Source organism: Sinocyclocheilus rhinocerous, unplaced genomic scaffold, assembly GCF_001515625.1.
Source record: "Sinocyclocheilus rhinocerous isolate Xijiao unplaced genomic scaffold, SAMN03320098_v1.1 scaffold494, whole genome shotgun sequence".
Lineage (NCBI taxonomy): Eukaryota > Metazoa > Chordata > Actinopteri > Cypriniformes > Cyprinidae > Sinocyclocheilus > Sinocyclocheilus rhinocerous.
In genome coordinates this window covers 1317042-1343009 of record NW_015628684.1, presented here as the reverse complement: position 1 = coordinate 1343009, position 25968 = coordinate 1317042, and the positions used below count along the sequence as shown (strand labels likewise).

General features: G+C 35.4%; 1 protein-coding gene across 1 annotated transcript in view; it reads left to right on the top strand.

Moving 5' to 3' along the window:
• Nucleotides 1–25968, top strand: part of LOC107738059 (focadhesin) — a 51626-nt gene that overhangs the window by 24419 nt on the left and 1239 nt on the right. The window contains exons 12-42 of the mRNA XM_016549738.1: nt 1524–1628; nt 2534–2635; nt 3478–3608; nt 3887–4013; nt 5273–5407; nt 5555–5605; nt 5849–5932; nt 6027–6156; nt 8047–8235; nt 8409–8530; nt 9885–9977; nt 10087–10175; nt 12747–12788; nt 13157–13265; nt 13602–13718; nt 15324–15562; nt 15686–15775; nt 15877–16027; nt 16817–16936; nt 17116–17238; nt 17621–17698; nt 19492–19563; nt 19687–19789; nt 20407–20487; nt 20568–20696; nt 20800–20915; nt 21963–22223; nt 22309–22398; nt 23553–23730; nt 24692–24789; nt 25015–25266. Of these exons, the coding sequence (XP_016405224.1) occupies nt 1524–1628; nt 2534–2635; nt 3478–3608; nt 3887–4013; nt 5273–5407; nt 5555–5605; nt 5849–5932; nt 6027–6156; nt 8047–8235; nt 8409–8530; nt 9885–9977; nt 10087–10175; nt 12747–12788; nt 13157–13265; nt 13602–13718; nt 15324–15562; nt 15686–15775; nt 15877–16027; nt 16817–16936; nt 17116–17238; nt 17621–17698; nt 19492–19563; nt 19687–19789; nt 20407–20487; nt 20568–20696; nt 20800–20915; nt 21963–22223; nt 22309–22398; nt 23553–23730; nt 24692–24789; nt 25015–25266 (3807 nt within the window). The remainder of the gene's footprint in view (nt 1–1523; nt 1629–2533; nt 2636–3477; nt 3609–3886; nt 4014–5272; nt 5408–5554; nt 5606–5848; nt 5933–6026; nt 6157–8046; nt 8236–8408; nt 8531–9884; nt 9978–10086; nt 10176–12746; nt 12789–13156; nt 13266–13601; nt 13719–15323; nt 15563–15685; nt 15776–15876; nt 16028–16816; nt 16937–17115; nt 17239–17620; nt 17699–19491; nt 19564–19686; nt 19790–20406; nt 20488–20567; nt 20697–20799; nt 20916–21962; nt 22224–22308; nt 22399–23552; nt 23731–24691; nt 24790–25014; nt 25267–25968) is intronic.

Below are 25968 nucleotides of genomic sequence, written 5' to 3'. Positions count from 1 at the left end.
AGGCACGTTTTATTATGGATGCGTGCGCTTTATTTGACGTGTTTTGGACTATTGAACAGAAACACCCGCCCACTGCAATGATAACACTTGGAATAGCCAATTTTTTTATATAACTCCGATTGGATTCGTCTGAAAGAAGAAAGGTCATATACACCTAGGATGCCTCAAGGGTGAGTAAATCACAGGCTAATTTTCATTTTTGGGTAAACTAACCCTTCAAACAGTGCTGATTGGTCATAGTGTTCACGCGCTCAACAGATATGACTGTGGTTGGCTACAGTGATCATCGCTTCATGCTCTTCACCGAGCGCTCACACAGAAGCACACGAGAGAGTTTGAAAAACCGCTATCAGCGGATCCATCACCGTCAGCGGATCCCTAACATATCTGCACATAGACGGATCCGCTGATAGATGTGGCTTTCAAACGCTCTCGTGTGCTTCTGTGTGACCGCTCGGTGAAGTGCATGAAGCGATGATCACTGTAGCCAATCACAGTCATATCTGTTGCGCGCATTAACACAGTGACCAATCAGCACTGTTTAAGAATCTGCTCAACAGCGCTCAAATGTTAGCAGGAAATGGACGTTTTTTAAAATTTCAGTACTGAATGGTATTGCGGTCAGTACTTTTGACAACACTAGCTGCAACACAGCAAAATTAGCACAACACAACGAAATCGCCGCAACACAATGGAAACAAGCTGCAACACAGCAAAATTAGCACAACACAACGAAATCGCTACAACACAAAGAAATCACTACAACACAACAAAATTAGCACAACACAACGAAATCGCTACAACACAAAAAAATCACTACAACACAACAAAATTAGCACAACACAACGAAATCGCCACAACACAAAGAAATCACTACAACACAACAAAATTAGCACAACACAACGAAATCACCTCAACACAACAAAATTAGCAAAACACAATGGAAATAAGCCACAACACAACGATATGATATATTTTTCTCAGGAATATTTGAAAGAACTGCATTTGTTTGAAAAGTAACATTTGATATGTCTTTACTGTCACTTTTGGTCACTTTAATGCATCCTTGCTAAATAAAACTATTCATTCTCCAATATCTGTATATCTGACCTTCTCTCAACTCCAGCAGTTCAGAAAGTGGCATCTGTACTTTTATATTGATTGACTGATACTAATAGATGCCATCATTTCTGTACTGGCCTCATTGCACTGGCTACCAGGAAGTTTTTGAATTGATTTTACAATGCTATTTATTTTTAAGGCCCTGCATGGACTTGCTCCACAGTATTAGTAATCTCCTCCACCCTTACTCTACCTCCAGGTCCCTGAGGTCATCAACCCAATTACTTCTGTTCCCCTCTTGATTTTTTGGTCCAAGCGAGATCAGGCTTTCTCCGTTGTAGCCACTAGATTTTGGATTTTAAAAGCAGTTTTGGGCTTGAAAGTGTATTTAGTAGGTTACTTTTCTTTGCAGTTAATTGTCTATTAATTGTTTGTTGAATTGTTTTTCTGTTTACCTGTAGGTGCCATGTCTACTTCCTATCCTGATGTTTAAACTGAGCAGAGTGTCTGATCCGGCTTTGTCTCACTCTGTTCTCTACACTCTGCCAAAACTGGGAACCCACAAGGTACAGTCATTAACATGCACAGCATGCACTGTTTACCTGATGAGGGAATATTAAATTAGAATCTTAATCAATAGATATTTTTCATCAAATGTGTTTTCTTGATTTTCAAAGTTTTACCAAGAAAAATAATTGGAATTGGAAATTAAATTAAATTTAATTTAATTACATGTGCACATAGCTAATCATTCAATTATATTAAAAAGATGTTAATGCATGGCAGTCAAAATTAAGAATGCAACTCCATTTGCAACACAGCACAGCTCTACAAAATATGAATATAGTCCGTCTGCATGGATTTGGGATACTTTGCTTCCCCTGTTGCTATGGCAACAGCTTACCTGCACTGTAGGCAACTCCAGCCATTAACCTGACCATTGTCTGTGCCATTGTTATTCATTTGATTCCGCTAACAATACGTATTATTCATAAATCTTCTATGCCAAATGTGTACTTCCGTAACGTTTTGCTTGCTAGTAAAATGCTACATCAACAAAAAACACATTCTGCAGGTTGCACAGTGTACTCTAAAATATGAGTAAATGAGAGAGGAGATGTTTTTGCTGATGTTATTCTTTATTTTAAATGCTTAGGCACTCTATCATCAGCCTTTGAATGTGGATGGCAGTGTTTGCCCTTTAATGTAGTCTTTAATTTTAGCATTTTGTAATCTGTGAGATACTCTTATTTTTTAAAAGCGCAGCAGAACGCAACCTAGCCTGTAGGTCACAGCCGAAGCATTAAAAACATAAAAGCATTGGGTAATTTAAGTTTGCATATATTAAGTAAACTATGCTTTTAGCTAAGTTTGCATATATCTGGTTCTGTTCAGTGTGCTTTAGCATTATGTGGATGTGTATCTTCTGCCTCGTGTATGTTTATCCTGACTGACCTCTCTTGTGTTTCAGTTCTGCATCCCGCAGGTGCTTCATGTCCTCCAAACTCTGGGCAGTTCATCCAGACTGAGGCCTGTGGCTCTGCGCCTCTTAACTCTGTTATGGCAAAAGCAGGTGCAGTTAACACTGATATCTGTTAAAACTGTTCTACTCTTCTCTATGTTGTGTCAGATGTCTGTGAGTAGGATGCCTTGATTCTGGTCATTTCTCATGTTGAATATCAGTATTCAATATTTATTTAAAATGAATTTATTCCCATTTTACCATTTTTGTTTCTGTTTAGTCTTCTAATTTAATACAAAATATTTCATTACAAATACAGGATAGCAGTTTGAGTGACATTTTTTTCATAAAATTATGCATACAACCTGATGGTTTTATCCCTGTTATTAATGAAGCATAAAATTCTCATATTAATTTAGCTTTATTCTATCTATCTATCTATCTATCTACAATTACAATTCATGTTTTCATATAATATTATTAACGTGTAATTCGAGTGAATAAAATTATTACATTATGCACATAACTTAATGTTTTGAGCCCTGCTATTAATGAAATGCAAAATTATACAAGTACTAATTCATTTGTTCACAGACAATTTGTGTATTTTAGAAAAAAATGAACATTTTAACTGAAATATTCCTGAACGAATTATCAGTTCAGATTGAATCTGCAAATTTGTTCTGATACCCAATCCTACTACAATATCTGATTGAATTGCATTTAGACTACACTTCAAATTAGGGCTGCACAATTAATCGCATGTACTTCAAATGTGTGATTGTAATCGTATAAGATAACAACATATCTAAAGCTAATTTCATTTGATTCATACAGGTTTAAGTGTGACTTGTTTGTGTCCAAATACTTTGTTGGACCACTATACTGTACTATATATCATAGTTCTGTTACCCTCAAGATCGATTTCTGAAGCTTTTGATTTTTTTGTAAAGGACCGTGTGTATCCAGACCTGCAGAGACTGATGTCACAGCTTGAAAAATCCTCAGTGGTCATGGGAAAAGATACGCAGTGGGAGCAGATATTAGCCAGAGCAGCCTGCGTCAGAGACATCTGTAGAGAGAGGTCTGCTTCACCCAAAATCTGCCACCATAAAACTGGAGTTCATGTAGCAGTTTGATGCACTGTATATTAGAGGTCGACCTATGTATCGGTTTTGCCGATTAATCTAGCTATCGGTATCGGCAAAATCCACTATCGGTCGACCTCTACTGTATATTCCACATGGGATGGGACACTAGGCTACCACTGTAACCATTTACCATCAAGGGTTTAATTTCAAAGATTTCCTGAACAGTTACATTCATTCACACTTTTCCCGTATGCCGTACATATTGTTCCAGGCCGTACCAGCATGGAGGAGACATGCTGGCCGCCATCACCGACACGCTGATGCAGTTCTCCAGGAACGATCAGGCCACTCCTGCTGCTCTGGCACTGCAGGGCTTACAGGAGCTCTGTAGAGCTGAGGTCAGTCTTTGTATCCCTGTGAAGAGGTTCACACTGGCTATCAGAAATGTGAAAGTGAAGATGAAAATGTATTTTTATTTCCAAAACTATTTGTATTGTTTTGATTGGGTAGACCAGTGCCACTCTGGTCCTTATGTGCCCTCCTGCCTCAAGAGGCAAATTATAATAATTTCAGGGCTCAACAGGATTTTTGATTAATTGGGAAATGATTTTAGATTTGTTTTCATTATCCCTAACATTAAAAAAGTAATGTTTATAATAAATAAAAAATGTTTTATTTATTTATTTTAATTATAATTTTTTATTATATTGAAACTATTTGTATTGTTTTGATTGGGTAGACCAGTGCCACTCTGGTCCTTATGTGCCCTCCTGCCTCAAGAGGCAAATTATAATCATTTCAGGGCTCAACAGGATTTTTGATTAATTGAGAAATGATTTTAGATTTGTTTTCATTATCCCTAACATTAAAAAAGTAATGTTTATAATAAATAAAAAATTTTATTTATTTATTTTAATTATAATTTTTTATTATATTGTTTTTATGTTATATTTATTTATTTATTTTCTATTATTTACTAAATATGTTTATTATGATTAATTTTGTAGTCCATTTTAACCTGTTAGATAATTATCTGACGTATTCAAAACGTTGCAAGTCATAAAAATGGATACACATGATCAAAAAAAAATTAAGATCCTGTATAGTAATACAGAACATACCATTCAAAAGTTTGGGGCAAATACAAAGTCTCTCATGCTCACCAATAACTAATTTCATCAACATGCAGACTATGAAATATTATTACAATTAAAAATAACTGTTTTCTATTTGAATATACTTTATTCCTGTGATGACTAAGTTGATCATTCTTAAAACATTTTCATGATCATTCAGAAATCATTTTAATATGCTGATTTGATGCTCAAGAAACATTTCTCATTATTATCAGTGTTGAAAACAGGTGTGCTAATTAATGTTTTTGTGGAAACTGCAATACATTTTTTCAGGATTCTTTGATGAATTTAAAGTTCAAAATAACAGCATTTACTTGAAATAGAAAACTTTTGTAACAATGTAAATGTCTTCACTGTCACTTTTGATCAGTATTAATTTCTTTAAAAAAATCATACTGACTCCAAACTTTTGAACAGTAGTGCACTTTTAATACAGTATTTCAATTCTCTTACACTAGCCAGTGGGCCATTCTTACTGTTGCTCTGCATTTGAATATTCTTCTCATCCGTTTTCTGTTCAGGTAGTTGATATCGTCTCCACATGGAAGGCACTCTCTCCTAAGCTGTGCTGTGACACCAGACCCCTGGTCCTAAAGGCCACAGCTGAACTTCTGGCATTAGTGCCTGCTTTAAATGTCAAAACTGAAGAATATGAGGCACGAGAACACCAACCACTGTTTCTGATTGTTAGATGTGTGCTATTTTGTAGCGGTGTCTGACTTCGTAGTTAAAAGCATGATTTATTTCTCTCCACATTTCATCCGGTACAAATTACTTCAGGTCTTATGTCCTTTTCCTTCCAGAAATTCAGAAACGAGGCAGTCTGTGTTTTATGGGGCTACGCTCTTAGTCAGGTGAGCACTGACATTTTCAAATGGTAATGAGCAGTAGGGATGGTCAGGGTGGCTGACTAGTCACCCAACAACTGTTTCTAATGAAAAGTGCCATTTTATGTATCTGCAATTTATTTTGCTAGCAGTTATGAGTAAACAGTAATATTTAAAGCTTTTTGGCTTCATCAGGACCCAGAGGTTGCAAGCCAAGGTTATAAAGCTCTCTCTGAGTACTCTGAACCATCTCACACCGTCCTACACTAGGACCCAGAGGTTGCGAGCCAGGGTTTTAAAGCTCTCTCGGAGTACCCTGAACCATCTCACACCATCCTACACTTGCCAGAGCAGGTGAGAACATATGCTAAATATCCTCACATTATTTCTGCTTGCCTATATATATATATACTGTGTATCTGTAATGGTGATATGATCTTGCTAACAGGCCAGACCCGTACCAAAGCAGCCTGAAGAAGAGGATGAAGGGAAGGAAAATGAGAAGGATGAAGATATTTCAGTACCAGGGGCGTCATATGTGAAGCTAGTTTGTCTCACACCACAATCCGTTTTACCAGGTATGATTATAAGATTATGGTGACTAACAGACTGTTTTTGTTGAACAAACTCTTTTAAATATAGTTTGACTTGCATTTACAGTTATTTGAACCACAAAACTTTCATTTTAACTAATTCATCTGAATTCTTTGTAAGGTGTAGATGACACAAAAATTAGCTTTTAATTAAATTAACATTCAGCTTTTAGTCACCCTCATGTTGTTCCAAACCTGTATGACATTTGTTTTTCTGTGGAACACAAAAAAAAAGATATTTTGAAGAATGCTGGTAACCAAACTGTTTCGGTTCCCATCGAGTCCCATTATATTTTTAAACCATACAGTTGAAATCAATGGGAACAGAAACTGTTTGGTTACCAACATTCTTCAAAATATCGTCTTTTGTATTCCACAGAAGAAATTAAGGCTCAGAACAGTGTGAGGGTGAGTATATAATGACAGAGTTTTCATTTTTGGGTGAACTATCCCTTTAATGCATCACATTTTGACTCAATTTGTGCGTTATTTTACAATTTGTGCATTTTTGTATGCACATTTCTTTTCCTTCTCAAAAACCCACATTGAATAAACACTATTCGATTCTTGTTTCATGTAAGACAATTATGTGTACAACTTTTATCAACTGTTATCATCGAATACTGTTATTTTATTCAAATTGATTGGTTATTCAATTATTAAATTTTAGTGTAGTCTTTGTATGAACTTATATGTGACCCTGGACCACAAAACCAGTCATAAGGGTCAATTTTTCGAAATTGAGATTTATACATCATCTGAAAGCTGAATAAATAAGCTTTCCATTGATGTATGGTTTGTTAGGATATGACAATATTTGGCTGAGATACAACTATTTGAAAATCTGGAATCTGAGGGTGCAAAAAAATCAAAATATTGAGAAAATCGCCTTTAAAGCTGTCCAAATGAAGTTCTTAGCAATGCATATTACTAATCAAAAATTAAGTTTTGATGTATTTACAGTAGGAAATTTACAAAATATCTTCATGGAACATGATCTTTACTTCTTCATTAGATCTTTAATGTTCTAATGATTTTTGGCATAAAAGAAAAATCAATAATTTTGACCCATACAATGTTTTTTTGGCTATTGCTACAAATATACCCCAGCGACTTAAGACTGGTTTTGTGCTCCAGGGTCGCATATTAGGAGGTATTCATTAATCTCTTTGCACACAAACTCTCCGGTCATAAAAACCTGGAAATATCAGGGTAAAATGGATTTTTGTTAAAAAAAAAAATCGTAAAAATAAAAAATGTACAAGACATGGCAATGTACTATTTGTGAGCAAATTATGATATATGACAATAATATATGAATATTATTGTTATAGGAGTCAGTTCTTATCTGTGAATGAATCGAATCAGTCTGAATAACTGATGTATTTGGTGGTGTCATAGAGATCTATACCATTATTAATGAATGCTAATTGGGTTGTTTACTTAATACTTAACCTACCTGTTTTGCTTAGTCATTATATAAGATTATATGAGGGATACATTCACTGTTATCTGGTTAGATAACAAGCCAGCTGGTTGCATTTTTACAGTGGCAGAAGAAATAAACTGGGACAGATTTTGTGTACTGAAATTTTACTTATAATAGACCCAAGGTGTGATCGTTTCACAGTTACTGTTATTTAATTGTAGCTTATTTCCATAATTTTACTGAGGTAATGTATTCGAAATAGCTGGATGAATAAAACTTGAGGCTGTGTGGTTCAGTGTACTGTACTGCAACATGCAACATAGCAAACCCACAACAAAGACTACAATGCCATAATAAATGACACAATATGGAATATATTATAGACTTGTTTTGTTTATCCTTTAACAAAAACCTACTTAATTCATGAGTTTTGTCTTCTAATGCAGCCCTTGAGACCTTCCTAACAGCTCTAGTCAGGCAGGAGATGAACCAAATGCCCCGTGGCGTGTACCATTCAGCTCTGAGTGGAGGGAATTTGCGCTCTGACCAGGGAAAAACTGTATCTGGAATTCCTTCTTTTATGCTGAAAACTTATGAGAAGAACAAGCAGCCGGGTCTAAAACCTGGCTTAGCAGGTACATATACTGTACAAGAGTCATTTAGCTTTGTAATGAGGGTAATAAAAAAGCATTTGGAAATTGTTATAGCTAATGCATATTTGTCACAACTGAAGTAGAAATTCTGTATTTGTCCAGTTAAATGTTTCAAATAAACATACAGTTCGTGGGTTTTGATTGGTGTGTTTCAGCTGGGCTTCTACTCTGTTATGACCTTCCTGTTCAAACTGACAAAGATGGACGTCCAATCACCCGCTTCCTTGTCAGCAGAGGGCGGAGTTATCAACAAATGTTAGCCACCCTTATTCATGAGGTACCTTCCAGCACACACTTATTTGGGTGAAACTTAAAGACTTAAATCATATTTAAATTTAAATTACATTTTACCCCAAAATGAGAAGAGAAATGTATGTATTATTAATTAATGATAATATACTGTATATATCTATATCTATATATATTAGTGCTGTCAAATGATTATTCGCGATTAATCGCATCCAAAATAAAAGTTTTTGTTTACATAGTCACTCTCTGGGTGTCCTGCCCTGTAAGTAAGAGCGCAGTGATGGTAATCATCTGTCAGTGTGTCTGATAGATGGAACCAGAACTTGGCTGTTCTCTTCTGGATTTCTGCTAGAAGGGGGAATCTGCCCAATTCTGCCCTGCAGCCGAGACTAGGGGCGTTTCTGTGAGTCCCAGGATGTTCTTGCAGAACTCCAGGTGGAACATTTCAGTGGGGTTTTTATCCCAAGATGTATAGTTTAATTTAAATTTGGGGCCCCAGATTTCACAACCGTATAGAAGAATGGGTTTGATGATGCTGTCAAAGATTTTTAGCCATAATTTAATAGGTGGGTTGAATTTGAACAAAGATTTTCTTATAGTGTAATAAGCCCTGTGTGCCTTATCGGTCAGATGTTTTATTGCCAGATCAAATCTCTCTCTCTCTCTCTCTCGCGCTCTCTCTCTCTCTCAAATTCAAATTCAAATTCAAATGAGCTTTATTGGCATGACTTGCACAGTATTGCCAAAGCATTGTCCATTACATGAATAAGGAATAAACAATTATATAATACATAAACAAAAGTGTTGAGCCAGGTAAACATTGGGCTTTAGGGCACAGTCTCTAGACACTCTTGCGTTTATATGCCTGATGGTGTCTGGGTGGAAATCCGAGCGCAGCAGCAGGGTGGAGAGGATGATTCTGGAGTTGGGGAAGTTGGAGGATGCTTTCTCTGCTACATTAACGAGAGCTGTAGCTACTCTCTCTTGTTGAGCTCTCAGGTCGTTGATATAATATGGATGATAATATATCAATGGATGATAATATGTGTATTTATATATACATAATAAATATACACAGTATACACATATATTATGCAAACAAAAACTTTTATTTTGGATGCGATTAATCGCGAATAATCGTTTGACAGCACTAATATATACTGTGTATAAATATATATATAGAGAGAGAGAGAGATTATATTATTCTTTTCATTACAGTTAAACACATTTAATGCGTTCTGATGAGTTTTTCTGTCATTGGTGATTTACATTAGATTCAAAATTCAGTATTCAGATAAATATCTCATAATTGTGAAAATATGAATACTTCACAATTTAAATAATTTTTCTTGGTCACTTTTTTTCCAATCTTTTCCTCTCAGGTGAACATCCAGCCGTCTGAATGGCATCGCTCTCTGCTCTTGCCCCAGGCCTGGCGAGGCTTCATGAGCCGGGCTTACCATGCAGCTCTCCAGGTGATTCTGTGGGATTTTTAAACCCCCAAATCAGATGTATAAGAAGAAGACTAGCTTTATAATCAAGATCATAAATCGTGAGATTAAATTAGATGTGATAATTGTCCAGGGTCGAAAGGCAGAGCTGGAGATGCTACAGAAACAGGGTAAAGAGAGCCCGGAGGAACTGCAGTACAAACAGCACTATGCCTGGCTCTGGTAAGATTCACACATCCAGGTTTGTGTTAAAATTGCAAATGAAACATAAGTAGCAACAGAGCTTTTCTTCCAAATTTTGAAATACATACGAGTAAAATGGGTAATCGAAAAAAGGAAATAAATGTAGGGTACTTCTATATCCATCCTTGAATGGAGACATATCGATTGAATGTGAGATTTCAGTCAATTGTAATAATTAAACGATTGGAGAAGTCACCAGATAGAAATCTGTAATTTCACTGGTAGATCAAATTGTGATAATTTATTAAGAATTAGAGTACAAGGTGAAAAAAAGAATCATATGCACAGATTTTAAGATCAATAATACAAATTTAGAATTTTCACTTCATCGTGACTTTAAACAGCGGGGTCTAAACAAGACTACTAGAGAAAATGCTTCTGTCCCTAGTGAAAAATAAATATACTAAAATGTATTTGAAGTACATTTATTTCATGCTAAGTATACTGCAAATACTTTTACATATTTATGTACTTAATAAAAATACCCTGCGATTGTACTTTTGGTGTACTAAACTGGTATACTTAAAGTCTGCTAAACTGGAACAACTCGTTTTGTACTTAATGTGCTTTAATTGTGGAATTCAGGAAGTAGTACTGAAGTCCAACAAAAGATATACTGAATTATATTTGATTGTGCTAAAGTGGAACTATTGCGAGTATACTTTAGGTACACTTTAAATATCTTGCTTGTAAAGACCGATATTATTCGAAGATCATACCATCCTTGTCAATAGTGACATTAATACAAATTTTAGGCTTAATATTAAGAATTGTGCAATGTGCTCAATTTTGTTCTAATGTAGTCTTTTTTGTTAGGTTTTGAATGATAAAACAAAATGTATTGTGTATATATACACACTTTGTGATTGTCAAAAGTTAGTTGAAGATGTTTATACAGTGAGTAGCTTGAAAGTCATTACAAAATGGTTCAGAATAGTTTTGAGCAGCTCTAACGTGATTTGCTTGCAGATATTTTCTTATGAATGCCTTTATGAATGCAATGACATTTGCACACTCCTGAAAAGGTTTTAACACCGTAAGAGCAGATATAGTTTAAAGTTTTAATAAAAATGTATCCTATATAGATTCACCATGACATAAGCTGGCATTGTTTTAAGAAACAAACAAAAAATGCACTTTGCTTACATAGATATATTACATGTAGTTTTCTTTAAAAGGCTAATAGATGCAAATAAAGCTATAAATGTAAAAAGTTGCTCAGTATGTACGTTGATTCTCCCTAAATAGTTCAGATGAACCCCTAAGACTCACAGACGTCATAGCTGGCAATAAACAGCTTCTTGTAATGCTTTATATTTCATTGTTTTTAGCGCAAAAAGCTTAGCACTTTCAGAAACTGTCAAGATGAATGCTGCGCTATAATGAAAGCCTCTAAAGACTGAAGTGTAATTGGAGCTTTGCACCATAGGGAGGAATGTGAAGGTATTATTTTATACATCTTGCTTGTGTCAAACCATCCAGAGCCGTTGAATTGTGATTGCTCTGGCCTTTCAGCTGCTTTGAAAAGCCTTTGAATGGAGACTGACATTTTAAAGACACGTACAAATGCATGCACATCACCATTGCACAAATTCATATAATCTTTCAATGTAAATCTGTTGGCATGTATAGGCTGTTATTGTTCACACGGTCTCTCGCCATAATATGCCCTATCGCATAACCATGCAGTCTGGCAGAACACCATAACTCAACCCACAGGACGCCGTTTTGATGGCCTGTCAGCCCATGAGTGATTGATGGGATAATATGTTCAGATGGCAGCCAGAACTTCATTCCCCATGGCATCACGAATTCTCGTTTGTTCCGCAGTCTTTGTGTAATACAGTTATTCCTCTCCTGGGAGCTCAGGGCAGTCCGTATGTGGTCACGTGCCCTGAAGCATGCTGGGAGGGTTGGATGGTATGAGACCACTGGGATTGTAGGGTTACAGCTTTTGCCCCCGCAGAAAGAGATGTCAATTAAAGATGGTTTAAGCTGGAGGAAATGAGCTAGACGTGTCTGATTTTGTCAGAGCAGAGTCCAAAAATGTGAGACTGCCAGAGAAAATGATTCTGTTATGCTTTTCTCTAATTTAAAGACATTTTATAAACACATCAGTTTGAGGGAAAAATACAATACTTGTATTTATACTTGAAAAATACTTGTTAGCTCCATTAGTTTTTGTAAAACCTGAAGATCATGTGATCCTTCATGATTTGAGAATGATTCAAGACAGTCTTGTTTTTCAGTGAAAGCAAGAACATCTGACCTTTTAAAATTTGAATTGAATTGCAATTTTTCTGTCATTAAGATTCATTACTTGAAATGTTTCAAAATCATCCAGCAACATTTCCATGTTTAAATTGGATGAATCCCAGATTTTCAATATGGTCTCAGACTTTTGGGAGCCCTTGTACTGTACGTAGCCGTGCGAATGGTACCTGAGCTCTTAAAATCATTGCCTGAGGAGATGAAAGCTCTTCTTGTCAGTCTGTGGAGCACTTTAAATCATATCTCTCTCTTTCATTCTCTCTCTCTCTCTTTCCTCAGGGTCAGAGACCAACTGACTGATGTGGTCAAATCTGCCGCCAAGTGAGTTACTAAAGCTGCTGATATTCTTTGTTTTGTTCTATTTTTCTTTGTGTTTTTTCCCCCCACAAGCATCTTTTCAAAGCTAAAATTCTAAACTATTGATTTTTTTCTTTTCTAAATGTTTTATTATTAAACAGAGGACTTCATATTCATAATCTGCAGTTTGCTTTTGTTCACTGTAGTCTCTTAGGAAAGCATTTTTCAGTGCTTTATCGATTAAATGTAAGCTTATAATTACTCAACTAACATTTTCAGGCCTGTTTTCAGCATCGAAGATTGTAATCATTCAGCGTTGCTGCAGCATTGTTCTGTTTAAAACCAGCCTGTATGTGGATTCATGTTTTATCATTTTGTCTCCAATATGACAGAGATAGTCCGGTTGTTCAAGGTAATTCTATCTTGGCATTAAGTGGCCTGGCTGTCGTCTTAACCAGATATGAGAGCAACCTTCCTACACAGTCTGAAAGTGGACTTGAGGTGAGATGCAGCTTTATCCATGGCTAGTTGCATAAAATGTTTAGACTATAGACTTAAAAGGTAGCCACCTAATTTTTTTCTGCAAGACAGGTCATAACTTTTTAAAGTTGGTTACATAAAAATGTAGACCAGTCTAATTTGAATCCAAAAAGTAAGACTGATTACCATTTTCTTGTTAGTCAAACTAGACACAATCTTAAAATAGTGACTATGTTTATGCATCTCGCCCCCAGAGCAGTTACTTTTTCTGTTTTTCGACTGCCTATCATTTCCTGGCTTTCTTTCTTTCCTTTTCAAGGGAAAACTTTCCAATAAACTGTCATTTTCTATTCGTAGGTGGGTCCGGACATCCTTCCCACAGTTCACTGGCTGTCGATGGTGATTGACACGCTGCTCAGCATTGTTAGCAGTAACAGTAACCCTAAAGGACAAGTCTTCCCATGGTTCATTCATGTGAGTTGTAACTCCCTTGAGTGGGGTTTTTGAGAAATTATTTAATTTTAGAGACTGTATCCATTTGGTTCCAGTAGTGGTATACACTGCACCTTATTTGAAACCTATTAAATAATTTGTTTTATTAAAGTATATGCTCTGAAGTCTATAATACTGCACCTTTCTCACTTTTCAACAAGTAGTAATGCCATATTGGTAACATATTTCAATTGATTAACATTAATGCATCATTAACTAACATTTTTACGGCATTTATTAATATAAGTTAATGTTATTCTATGAATATACTAATGTTTATTGTTAATTCATGTACGTTTAAAATATAATAATGTTGACACCTTGAAATGTATTAGTGTATATGTAGAAGCTAACATTAACCTACAAGAGTATTGTTCATTTTTGATTCATGATACCGACACTACTGTTCAAAAGCCTGGAGTACTATTTGTTTAAATAAATGAATACTTACATTCAGCAAGAACACATTAAAGTGATCAAAAGTGAAAATAAAGACATTTATATTGTTACAAAATATTTCAAATAAATGATGCTCCTTTGATCTTGTTCATCAAAAGAATCCTGAAAAATCACAGTTTCCAAAAATACATAAGCAGCAAAACTGTTTTCAACATTGATGATAATAAAATAAAATAAAATATTATCAGTATATTATATTAGATGTCTGAAGTATCATGTGGCACTGAAGACAGGAGTAATTCAGCTTTGCTATTATAAGATTAAAATATTTTAAAGGGGTCATATGATGTTGCTAAAAAGAACATTATTTTGTGTATTTTGTGTAATGAAATGTGTTTATGCGGTTTAAGGTTCAAAAACCACATTATTTTCCACATACTGTACATTATTGTTTCTCCTCTATGCCCCGCCTTTCTGAAACGCGTCGATTTTTACAAAGCTCATCGGTCTGAAAAAGCGAGGTGTGCTCTGATTGCAGCGACCAGCACGGATCAGCTCCAGGCATGACGAAGCAGATATCGTCCTCTTTTGGAAGGCCTTTCGCTTTCACAACGAAGCACAGCGCATTCACAACATGGCGGCGGCGGCAACAACAATACTCCAGCGAGAATAGAAGTTACACCTTCTTTCTTTGCGTGAACATTTGGGCGGCGTTATGCAAATCTTCCCACATTGTGATGTAGACATGTGGGGGCGTGTTAGAACGAGCCGTTTAGGTAGGTGTGGCTGACTCTTAACTTTTATAACGAATATCTCTTTGGATTTGAGACTTTAGTCTTTGCAACTTTACAGATCTTCTTTATGCACCAAGAGCTTGTAACACTTCAAAGAGAAAGGAAAAATTGAAATCGCATCATATGACCCCTTTAAAAGAGAAATTGGCTATTTTAAGCTGTAAACATATTTCACAACAATACATGTTTTTTACTATATTTTTGATCAAATAAATGCAGCTTTGGTGAGCATAAGACGTCTTTTAGAAAATCTTACCAACCCCAGACTTGATTAGTAGTGTAATTCATGAACTAGTCATTAACTAAAATGAAACCTTATTAGCGCATATTGATTTTTCCCCCCCTGTATTATCGTGCAAATGTGACATCATTTTATTTGTCTCACACTTTTTAGCGCTCCTACTCCGGTGAGAACACAGCGAGTGTGATCGCGCGCTCCTGTGCTGCTCTGGGTCTGGCGTTGTTGGTGCCAGTGCTGGTGACCTCGTGCAGAGAGAACGTTCCCGCTATCCTGGGCACTCTAGCGGCAGGACTGCCAGGATCGCCCACCGCAGACGAATCTCAGGCACTGCAGTTTCACAGCGGCCTGGCTCTGGGCATGTTTCTAGCGTGGCTGCATGACGAGAGAGTCAGGTGTGTGCTGAGTGATACCATAACTTCAGTCTGCCCATAAAACAGAACTTCAGCTTATCACCAGACAATTTTAATAGCTATATCATGCTTGATGAATGTTTACTTGTTTTTTGTTTACTGCAGTGATATATCTGGGCAGTCAGTGGCAGAGCTGCTGATGAAGCATCTGGAACGACTGGAAGATTGTTGCTTTAATCCCAATCTGGAGTATAAGTTAGTCTGTCTAATCATTTGTATCTGTCTACAGTATAGTCCTCATTCCCCCTGTACACTAATAGACTCTTAAATATTTGTTTGCTCTTTGTCTCTCTCAGTGCTGGTTGTGTGTTAGGTGTTGGGTTGGTACTCAGTTCTCTCAGTAGCAGTAGTCAGTCTGAGCGGGACCGTGTGCATGTGTCTCTCACGCTGGACAGACTCTTGCAGACCCTGCAGGACAGCAGCAATATGAGCCGCATGCTGCAGGAGGTAAAACCATATTGACTGTGGTGTTGTCAGGTGATGTTTGGAATCTTTAGTGGAGAAATGGCTTGATATTTTGCCTCTTCTACTGAACATTTGCTCAGTTTCCCAAGGATCACAAAATCCTGGTGGTTCATGAGGGAACTGCAGGGGGTAATAATAATAATGAATAAAATCATAAAAATATGAAATTAAAATAAATGAATAATAATAATAAACATTAAAATAAAAGCAACAAAATAAAATGCTTATTAAAAAAAATAAAAATTTCTATATTTTGTAAATTTCCTACTGTAAATATATTAAAACTTAATTTTTGATTATTAATATGCATTGCTAAGAACTTCATTTGGACAACTTTAAAGGTGATTTTCTCAATAATTAGATTTTTTTGCACCCTCAGATTCCAGATTTTCAAATAGTTGTATCTCGGCCAAATATTGTCCCATCCTAACCAACCATACATCAATGGAAAGCTTATTTACTCAGAAAAACGGACCCTTATGACTGGTTTTGTGGTCCAGGGTCACAAATGTGTTGAAAATATGAATATAAAAACTTAAAATCTCGAATATGAAGTATTATGGAAATGAAAATATTCTTGGCTGATGAAAAATGTGTGGGAATTCCTGCTTAAGCTGAACAATGTTTATAAATTGACACATTAATTTTTCTTTTCATGCAGTGAAAGCACAAAAAAATTTTCCATCACTTGCTGCTTAAAAACTTTTAGTGGCAGTCATTTTTGTGCATCTGAACATTTCTTGTGTCTTTATGTGTTCTGTCGGGTGTCAGGTTTTGGCCTATTCTGTGGCATGTGTTGGAGTTTCAGCATTTAGCGCAGGCATTATTGAGGCCAGTAAGGCAGAGGAAAGCATGAATACACTTCGCACCCTCACAGAGGAAAGCCAACAGGTGAGAGCTGAAATTGACTGCTATAAGAAGAATCATACACTAAGATAAAGCTAATTAAAAATACTTTTATGGTTAAATTATTTTGTATTTTGTAAGATATTTCTGATGTGTTTTTGTGCATGACTGATTAAAAACTAAATAATTGAGTCACACTTTATGGCATTTATTTGTGTTTTTAGACACCGGGCTTTGCTTTGGCATTGGGACTGACAGTGTTTGGACTCTCTTCTTTTGGTCATGGTAAAGCAGTGGGCATCCAACCTCGTCTGCTGGCTGCCTGGACCAAGATACTGCTGGCAGAGGTGATGTGGTTCAAAATGTATTGTTATTTCCATATGTTAAACATATTTTAACCTCATGTATGCTTTTAAAGCATGCTCATCATCATTTTATGTAGGACAACCACTTTATTTTCCATATCAATGCTGCTTTGGTTAAAAAAAGATGTCAGTGGAAAGTGGAAAAAACAGTGGACTTTTTAGTTTATCTTCCTAACTAGTAAGAAACAGTGTGTTGTTGTGCCACAGTAAGTGAACTATGGATCAGGATCTGATCTAAGGTACAAGTCCAGTTAAGTCTTTCTCTTCCCAATGTCTTAGTGCTGATCTAGAAAGCTCAGGCATCAACACTAGATCTCAGCTTTCATGAGGGAGACACTAAACCGTAATTTTTTTCTTTCTCCAGGGTTGTCCCACAATGCAGAGGCTGTCTGCCCTCAACGGACTGATTGCATTAGTGGGATCGGAGATGACTCTCATTCAGGTAATTTAATGTGTAATTGGTGCTTGTGTCAAGCCTTGTGTTGTATTTGTACCTGGCAGGATGCTAGACACAGTTCCAGTTTGAAATATACATGTTGGCATTCAGTACCTTCAGTGCAAGACTTGAAAATAACACACTAGCAGTGTAATAAATCTTGCTTCCTACAGCTAGCTTTTTTTTTTTTTCGATCCTAGTGAATGTTAAATATCACAAAACATCACTTTCTTGTATATTACCCTACATTAAGTCCATTATCGTATGTTGAGGTGCCATTAGTGATAGCAGTTAAATGGCAGTCTCATATGGGCACTGCCCTTTTCACCCACACCTGTGCCAGGCTGCTCTTTGTGTGGCAAATTACACTCCTCCATGCCCACCCACTTACAGACACTCGTACACACACACACACAGCAAAAGCTGTCTCGCCTTTTTAAATGCAAATGCCACCATACTTGGAAGGTAGCCAGGAAATGTCGCCATAGTAACGGTGGGACTTGACAGCGGTCTGCAAGGATTTTCTCTCAGTGTGAATCGGAGCCTTGTGAATGTCTCGGATTACTCTGCCGCCCCACAGATGAAAAGATTTGTGTTAATGTGTCTTTAAGCGACTTAAAGTCACTGAATAAACACTTTAAAGCACATTTCGGCGCATTCAAACGCCCTCGTCAGTTGATTCGTTCTTGAATTCAAATCTTGAATGCAGCTCATTTAGCTGGTGACTGTTCCTTTCAGATCGAAACTTGCTTAAATCCCCCCCAACCAACAAGATTTTAAAAAACGATTGTTCTCTTTTTAGTTCAACTCTGTGTAGTAACTTTGTGAAAGTACAGGTAAGCAAGTAGATCTCAGCAACTGTGTAACCTGCATACTGTAAAAGTTAACTGCTGAGGAAAGGTGATTGTAGGCTTGAATATAGTAGTAACAGTTGCTGACCACATGAGGGTACTGTAGGGTCAAAATAATCCAGAATGAGAATACTAAATGTGAAAACAAATGAATCCTTTCTGACTTTTTGGATTTATGTCATTTGTAATTTTGCTCACTAAACATTGGAGAGTACTACTTTTCATTAGTGAAAGCAAAATTAGTTGGTTTACAACTTGTCTTGAAGCTGAATTTTTATATGTTTAATGGTTAAATAGATTATTAAAATAGATTAGATTATAAATAAAATAGATTATTTAAGAGCATCATAATAAGTATTTTATATGCTTAAACAATAATGTAAACAGAATTGTAGGTAAGATTTTTAGTTTTGTTTTTTGTCTCTTACGCTCACCGAGGCTGCATTTATTTCATCAAAAATACAGTAAAAACTGTGATATTGTAAAATATAATTAAAATTTAAAATTCAATAGGTCATCTTAATATGCTGATTTGCTGTTCAAGTAACATTTCCTATTATTATTATCGGTGTTTAATGCTTAATTTTGTGTGGAAACCATAATACTTTTTCAGGATTCTTTGATGAATATCAGAAGAACAGCATTTATCTGAAATGATTTTCTATTACATTATAAATGTCTTTACTGTCACTTTTGATCAATTTAATGCACGTTTTCGGAATAAAAGTATTGTTAAAAAAAAATAGCGTGGTGTTGTTAAATGATTGTAAAACTCTTTTAATTCATGCATCTGTTTTATTTGTTGAACTGTCCCCCTGATGGAAAACACCAACCCCGACTACTGACCTCCAGTTAATTTGAGCTTGACACCCCTGCCATATATTCAGAGGCTTTTACTGTGTCCTAGAACCCTTTGACCTTCAGGAAGTGTGTTTTTATCTCCATTAGCTGAAGAGTGAATCAGAGGAGTCCTCACAGCAGCAGGGCAGACTGAACGAGGTCATCCGAGCCATTACACAGGTTAGAAATCATGCATTTCAAATACATCAAAAATAAAGTTACAAATATATACAGGAAGTAAAACAATGGTTTGAAGTAAGTTATTTTATTTTTTCTTGCTCTCATTCCCATCCTCCACACTAGATCATCACCTTTTCGGGAACAATAGGTCTGCAGTCTAATGGAGCATGTCTGCTTGGACACCTGCATCTGGCTCACATGTCCAGCAGCCACAGCCGAACCGCAGGTGAGATTCAAAATATCCTGTCTTCTGTCTTTTTTGTTGTTGATAATAATAGTAATAATAATTCAATAATAACATTTCTTAAAATTAAATAATATATAAATACATGTATGTTAATTTTACGTTAATTATTATTGATGTTAATAATAATAAATCTAAAATTCACTTTTTATTTGAAGAAAATGTATATTAATATTTTTTTAAAGAATTAAAACAAAAATAATGTAAAAAATGTAAATTAATATTTTAAAATAATAGAACAATTAATATTGTGTTTGTTGCTGATGTAGTTGTTATTGATAATAATTATTTCATCATAAATATTTTTTAATAAAAGTAATAATAATAAATAATAACATTAATAATTACATCATAACCTTTCATACCATTAAAAATATATTAAAATAATAAGAATTGTTGTTAATAATAATAATGACATTTTATAAAACAAATAAAATATATATTATTAATTTTATTGTTACTATTACTACTACTAAAAATAATATTAATAATTAAAAAATAAAAAACTTAAATAATATATAAATTAGTGATACTGTGCGAATGGTCATTCACCAGTGAAGAAGACCAATCAAACATACGTTTTCATCCCACTTTAACAGTTCCTCAGGACTTTGGTTATCTCCCAGAGAAAAGTGTCATCCGAGCTTCAGTAGACTTCATCACTGAAGCAGGAAGGAAAGGTAACACACTATCTAAAGCTAATATCTCATATCTAATAAAAAGTGATTCCATTGCTTACTGATGTTGTGAGTCTGTACAGGACCTGAGTTCACTCCTCCACGTCTAGTGAAGACGGTGCTGGCCCCTTTAGGGACGGTCGGTGGAAGCTTCCAGTATCCTCCCGTCAACTGGAGCGCCATCCTCTCTCCGCTGATGAGACTCGGCTTTGGTGAGCTTCCTGTTCTTCATCATCATCGCTAGTGTTCTGCAGATAATACCCTATTGTGTCATTTCTGAGGATGTATAATGTTGAAGTCCTGTGCCTGTCATAGGTGAGGAGGTGCAGCATCACTGTTTAGCGTTAGCTGCCAGTCAGGCCCAGTCTTCCCAGAGTGCCTCACTTTTCCTCGGCATCTGGCTTGTGCCTCCCCTGGTTCACAGCCTGAGTGTGAGTATTTCTTTCTCTCTGTGTATAAAACATGTCTCTGTCACACAGATCTGTCTCTTTGGTGTCTTCATACAGACATGTTGATGTTGTAATGCTGGCTTTTCACTGGTTGCGTTTTGTATGCTGTTTAGTTTTTATTTTGCTTTAATTCCTGTTGTATATTTCCTGTGCAGCACTTTGGTTTTTAACATCTGTTATGTTTAAATGTGCTCTATAAATCAATAAACTAAACTAAACTAAATAAGATATTTTAGTATTTAACCATTTAATTGTCACTGTCGCTTTTTGGTATTGAACTTTTTCACACAAGTGCACCTTTTGAGCTGGACCAGTAAGAAATCACCTAACACCCACCCAGAATACCACAGCAAATCAAATGTCATTTTAATCGAATTTCATTTTCCATTACAATTATGGCTTCCAGCAATTATGAAAAGGAAGTAATCAACTGATTATCATTCAAAGCAATATAGTTTTGTCATGTTTTATACTGTATGTTGAATAGATGTTCAGTAGTTTTCAGAAAGTTGTGGAAGTACACTACTACAGATGATTTTTAGCTATTTTTTTATTTAAATATAGGTAGATAGATAGATAGATAGAAAGATAGATAGAATGTATTTTATTTATCAATTTTTTCACATTTATTTTATTTATTTGTTTTGTTTTTCTGTTCAATTATATTTAGTTCAAGGAAGTCCACTGTTACAAAGACAACTTTAAAAAAGTTCAATAAAATGAATGATTAATGGTATTAAATATTGTGATCTCAATATTGAGCAAAATAAGTATTATTTTTGCAATCATTTTCTTTAGAAAATTCCTAAATCTAATTTTGACTAATTTGTTAGACATTATCCCTTTTGAAAGCTTTGAAATGTTACTTTCAGAGACGCTTAAAAGTAAAGTAGCAATTAGAAGCTAATTATCTCATTGTGTTATCATCTGTGAGAAGTTCATCATGGCTTTCTGGCTTCAAAATGTCGTACTCTTTTGTAATTTTCTCTCAGTCTGCTCTGATTGTCTTAATTTTCTCAACATCCACAGATCCGCACTAGGGTTTCTCTCTACGAGTGCCTGAGCTCCTGGATGAAGCACGTGGCTGAAGACAAACTGCAGGTGTATGTGGACAGTCTGGCAGTCCAGCAGTTTGTGCCTGACACACGTCCTCAGCGCCTGCCCCTGTGCCTGTCCATCCTGCACGGCCTGGCCAAAGCCATGGCAGTCCCCAACCCGCCACAAAACTGCTGGACCGCCCTGTGCTCCACCACTGAAAAGATCTATAACCTCTTACCTGATAATATACCGGTATTATAATCAAACATGTTGACTAAGAACTCAACATTTAGCCAGTTCTGCTGCTGTCCAGTGATATTTTTGTGTCATTCTGTAGGCTGGTGAGGTGGACCTGTATGAAGCCACGTGTTCATGTCTGTCTGAACTGAGCGACACTGAGATAGACCGCATAGTCAAAGTCACTGAGGTATAAATGTTCGTGATTTATAGCTTTATAAATCTGATTGTGTTGAAATGTTTCATCATGATATGTAGTCATACTATTTCGCTTCAGGGTAATGAACCCATTTACTCACTTTCAAGCACAAGACGCATAAAAAGGCAAAAAAAAGATTAATAATGACTGAGGGATGACTGAGTATCCAAATGAAATGCCTGCTGTTTTTCGTTAACATGTAAATAGTAAATTTAACTATGAATTGCTGATGCCAGCAATTGATTTTTTATTATAGACATTTTCATAACACATCTGCAGAAATGAAGTGTTTTATTTGTATATCTTCATGAAATGTTTTTTTTTTTTTTTATCTTAATCTTTCTTCATGAAGATGCCTTCTGGTCTGTCCCTAACCATGTGCTTCCATCTTCTTCTTGTATTAGCAAATATGCCTGCTTTAAAAAAAAAATTGAGTGCATATAATATTTAAAGTTGTTTTCCCAGGTTATGCATCAATCATATATATGATATGTGTATATATGTAATGGATGCACCCACTATGGACATTATTATTGGATCCATTATTGCAGTTTTTTGTGTTTACTTTTTAAGTTTACTTTTAAAATATATATTTAATACTGTTGTTAAGCTAGGAGCTAGTTCTATTAGCAGTACTTAGTTTAGATGTTCTGGCATCAGCAAAGTCTTTCATTAATTTATTTCCATTATTACACAATTCTGCCTCCAGGCAACATTTCTTAAAAGGATCCCGAAATATTTTTTGTTTTTCTAAATTTGTTGTTAGTTTTAGTAATGAGGCTCATTTTATGCAAGAAAATTGAGTCAATTTTGTTTCTCTTCAAATATAATGCATGCATAATTGTTTGCAGTGATGAATAGTTACGCTTTCATCCATGGAAGGTTTTCTTCTCCTTTCATGATAATTAATGATAATCATAATTCATGGCAAGAGCACAGGACAGCTTCCACTGTTTTGTAATTTATCATGTAATGTAACAACCATTCCAGAGCAATTTACAAGTTAAATTACTTGCTCAAAGGTGCACTGACCAAGAGCTTGTAACACTCTAAAGAGAAAGGAAAAAATGAAATCGCATCATATGACCCCTTTAAATCAACAGAACCCCAACACAGTTCTCCCCGTTTTTGTGCTCCCTCTACAGGCTAATGTTGAAAAAACAGCGTTCATCCTATCCTACCTGACCTCTAAAGGCAGAGTCCCTCTGCTTGGACTCAATGATGTCATCAGTACCATCCTCCAGGTGGGGAATAAGAAACGAATCAGCTGGCTTCTCCTGCAGGCCCTCCACCAATCACGGTTCACTTCTAGTCCCAATACAGGTATGTTCATAATACTAATATATATACTAGTAAAATGTTATTGGGAAAAGGTGCTGTTCAAAAGTTTGGGAAATTAATACTTTCATTCACCAAGAACATATTAAATTGGTCAAAAGTGACTGTACAGATTTTATTTTATTACAATTATATTTTAAATAGATGCGGTTGTTTTAACTTTATTCATCAATCCTAAAAAAATCTATCACTGTTTCCACAAAAATATTAAGCAGCTCAAGCGTTTTCAACATTGATAATAATAAGGAATGTTTCTTAAGCAGCAAATCAGCATATTAGACTGATTTCTGAAGGATCATGTGACACTGAAGACTGAAGTAATGATGCTGAAAATTCAGCTTTGCATCACAGGAATAAATTACATTTGAAAACATATTAAAATAGAAAACAGGTACTTTAAATTGTAATAATATTACAGTTTTTTTACTATATATTTGATCAAATAAATGCCTAAAAAACATCTTACCCTAAATGTTTCAATTGGTAGTGTATATACTTTTATACTATACTTCTATAATTAAAACCATTAAAAACATTTTCATTACTTGAAATAAAATAACCATTAACTGAAACTATATATATATACACACACACACAAACACACATTTCAGCTAGTAACCAATGCAACATTTCTCATTTTACTTTAGCTTAACTTGATGTACTAAAAGACTAAAACTAGAAATAGAAATATGAAAAATTATAAACATAAAAATTACAAAAACATACAACAGAATTGAACTGAAAATATAAAAAGCTTGTTCAGAATATTAATAAAAAATATTATAGTATCTCAATAATGCTAAAATAACACTGATTCTTATGTTACAAAGTTACAAGCCACTGCCTGTGTTTTCCATTTCCAATAACCATTTTAAGTACCCCCTTTTTGATGAACTTGAATCATGTTATGCTGATTCAGAAAGCACAATGTTTTGTTTGTTTTCAGTGGTCTCTAAACGAATGGAGTGGCTTTTGGAGTTAATGGGCCACATCCGAAATGTAGCATACGGATCTCCTTCTGTGAAATGTGTCAATCTTATAGAGGTATGTCTGCAGAATCTGTTGTTTTTGATTTATTGGCTCTGGTTTCTTTTAGATAGATTTGCCTCTCTAAAGAGCAGTCACTGCCATCTGCACCAAGTGTTTTTGGTTGCCTTGCTGTAGGCCTAATGATATAAACAGTTCTTTTCTCTATAAAACACAGCAGCAGGAAGTAAGATACTACCCGTTCACTGACTTAAAAACATAATGTCCATCATCACTTCGCAGGGCACAGACTTCCTCCTCGGTGTGTTTGCTGCAGCAGTGGTGTCTTGGGCTGACCATTGCACCCCGCTTCTCGTTGGCATCAGGGCCCAGTGGTTTCCCTGGCAACAGTCCTCTCGGACAACAGAACTGTCCCATGACCTCTATGTCAACCCTGATGCCACTGAGCTGTCGCTCGCCTCATGCCTACTTGGAATCCCATACAGCATAAAGCAACTACTCGCCAAAGAGCCGTGGAAGTCACAGTCGCAGAAGGTATGGCATCTTTTAACTCCCGTTTTACTATTTAAATATGTGTAGTTCTGCTGTTGTTTTTAAGGTGTTCATGTCCATTGCACAGATCGTGTGGATTGAGTTCAAATTTAAATTCAAATAGCTTTATTGGCATGACAAAAATACATTTTGTATTGCCAAAGCATTAAGACAACAAAGAAAATGGTTTAGAACATCTGAACATTTATTTATATATTATAACTAATATGTAATATATAACTAATATGGAAATGTCATATTTACACATTGAGTTACACACCAAATTGCAATACTTACAATTTCTAAGAATCTGCACTCTATCCATAGTAATTAAAAACAGAGTTAATATTTTCCTGTCTGTCTACACTACTTATTCAAAAGTTTGGGGCCGGTGAGATTTTTTTTTAAAAATTAAAAATGTTATTAATGTTTTTGAAACAAGTCTCCAATGCTCACCAAGGTTGCATTTATTTATTATTCAAAAATACAGTAAAGAAGTTAACATAGTGAAATATTATTGCATTTTAAAATTCTTTTGATTTTCTATTTGAATATATTTTAAAATGTAATTTAGTCCTGCAATGGCAAAGCTAAATTTTCAGCATCATTACTCCAGTCTTCAGTGTCACATGATCCTTCAGAAATCATTCTAACATGATCAATGTTGAAAATATTTTTGTGGAAACTGATTTTTTTTTTTTTTTT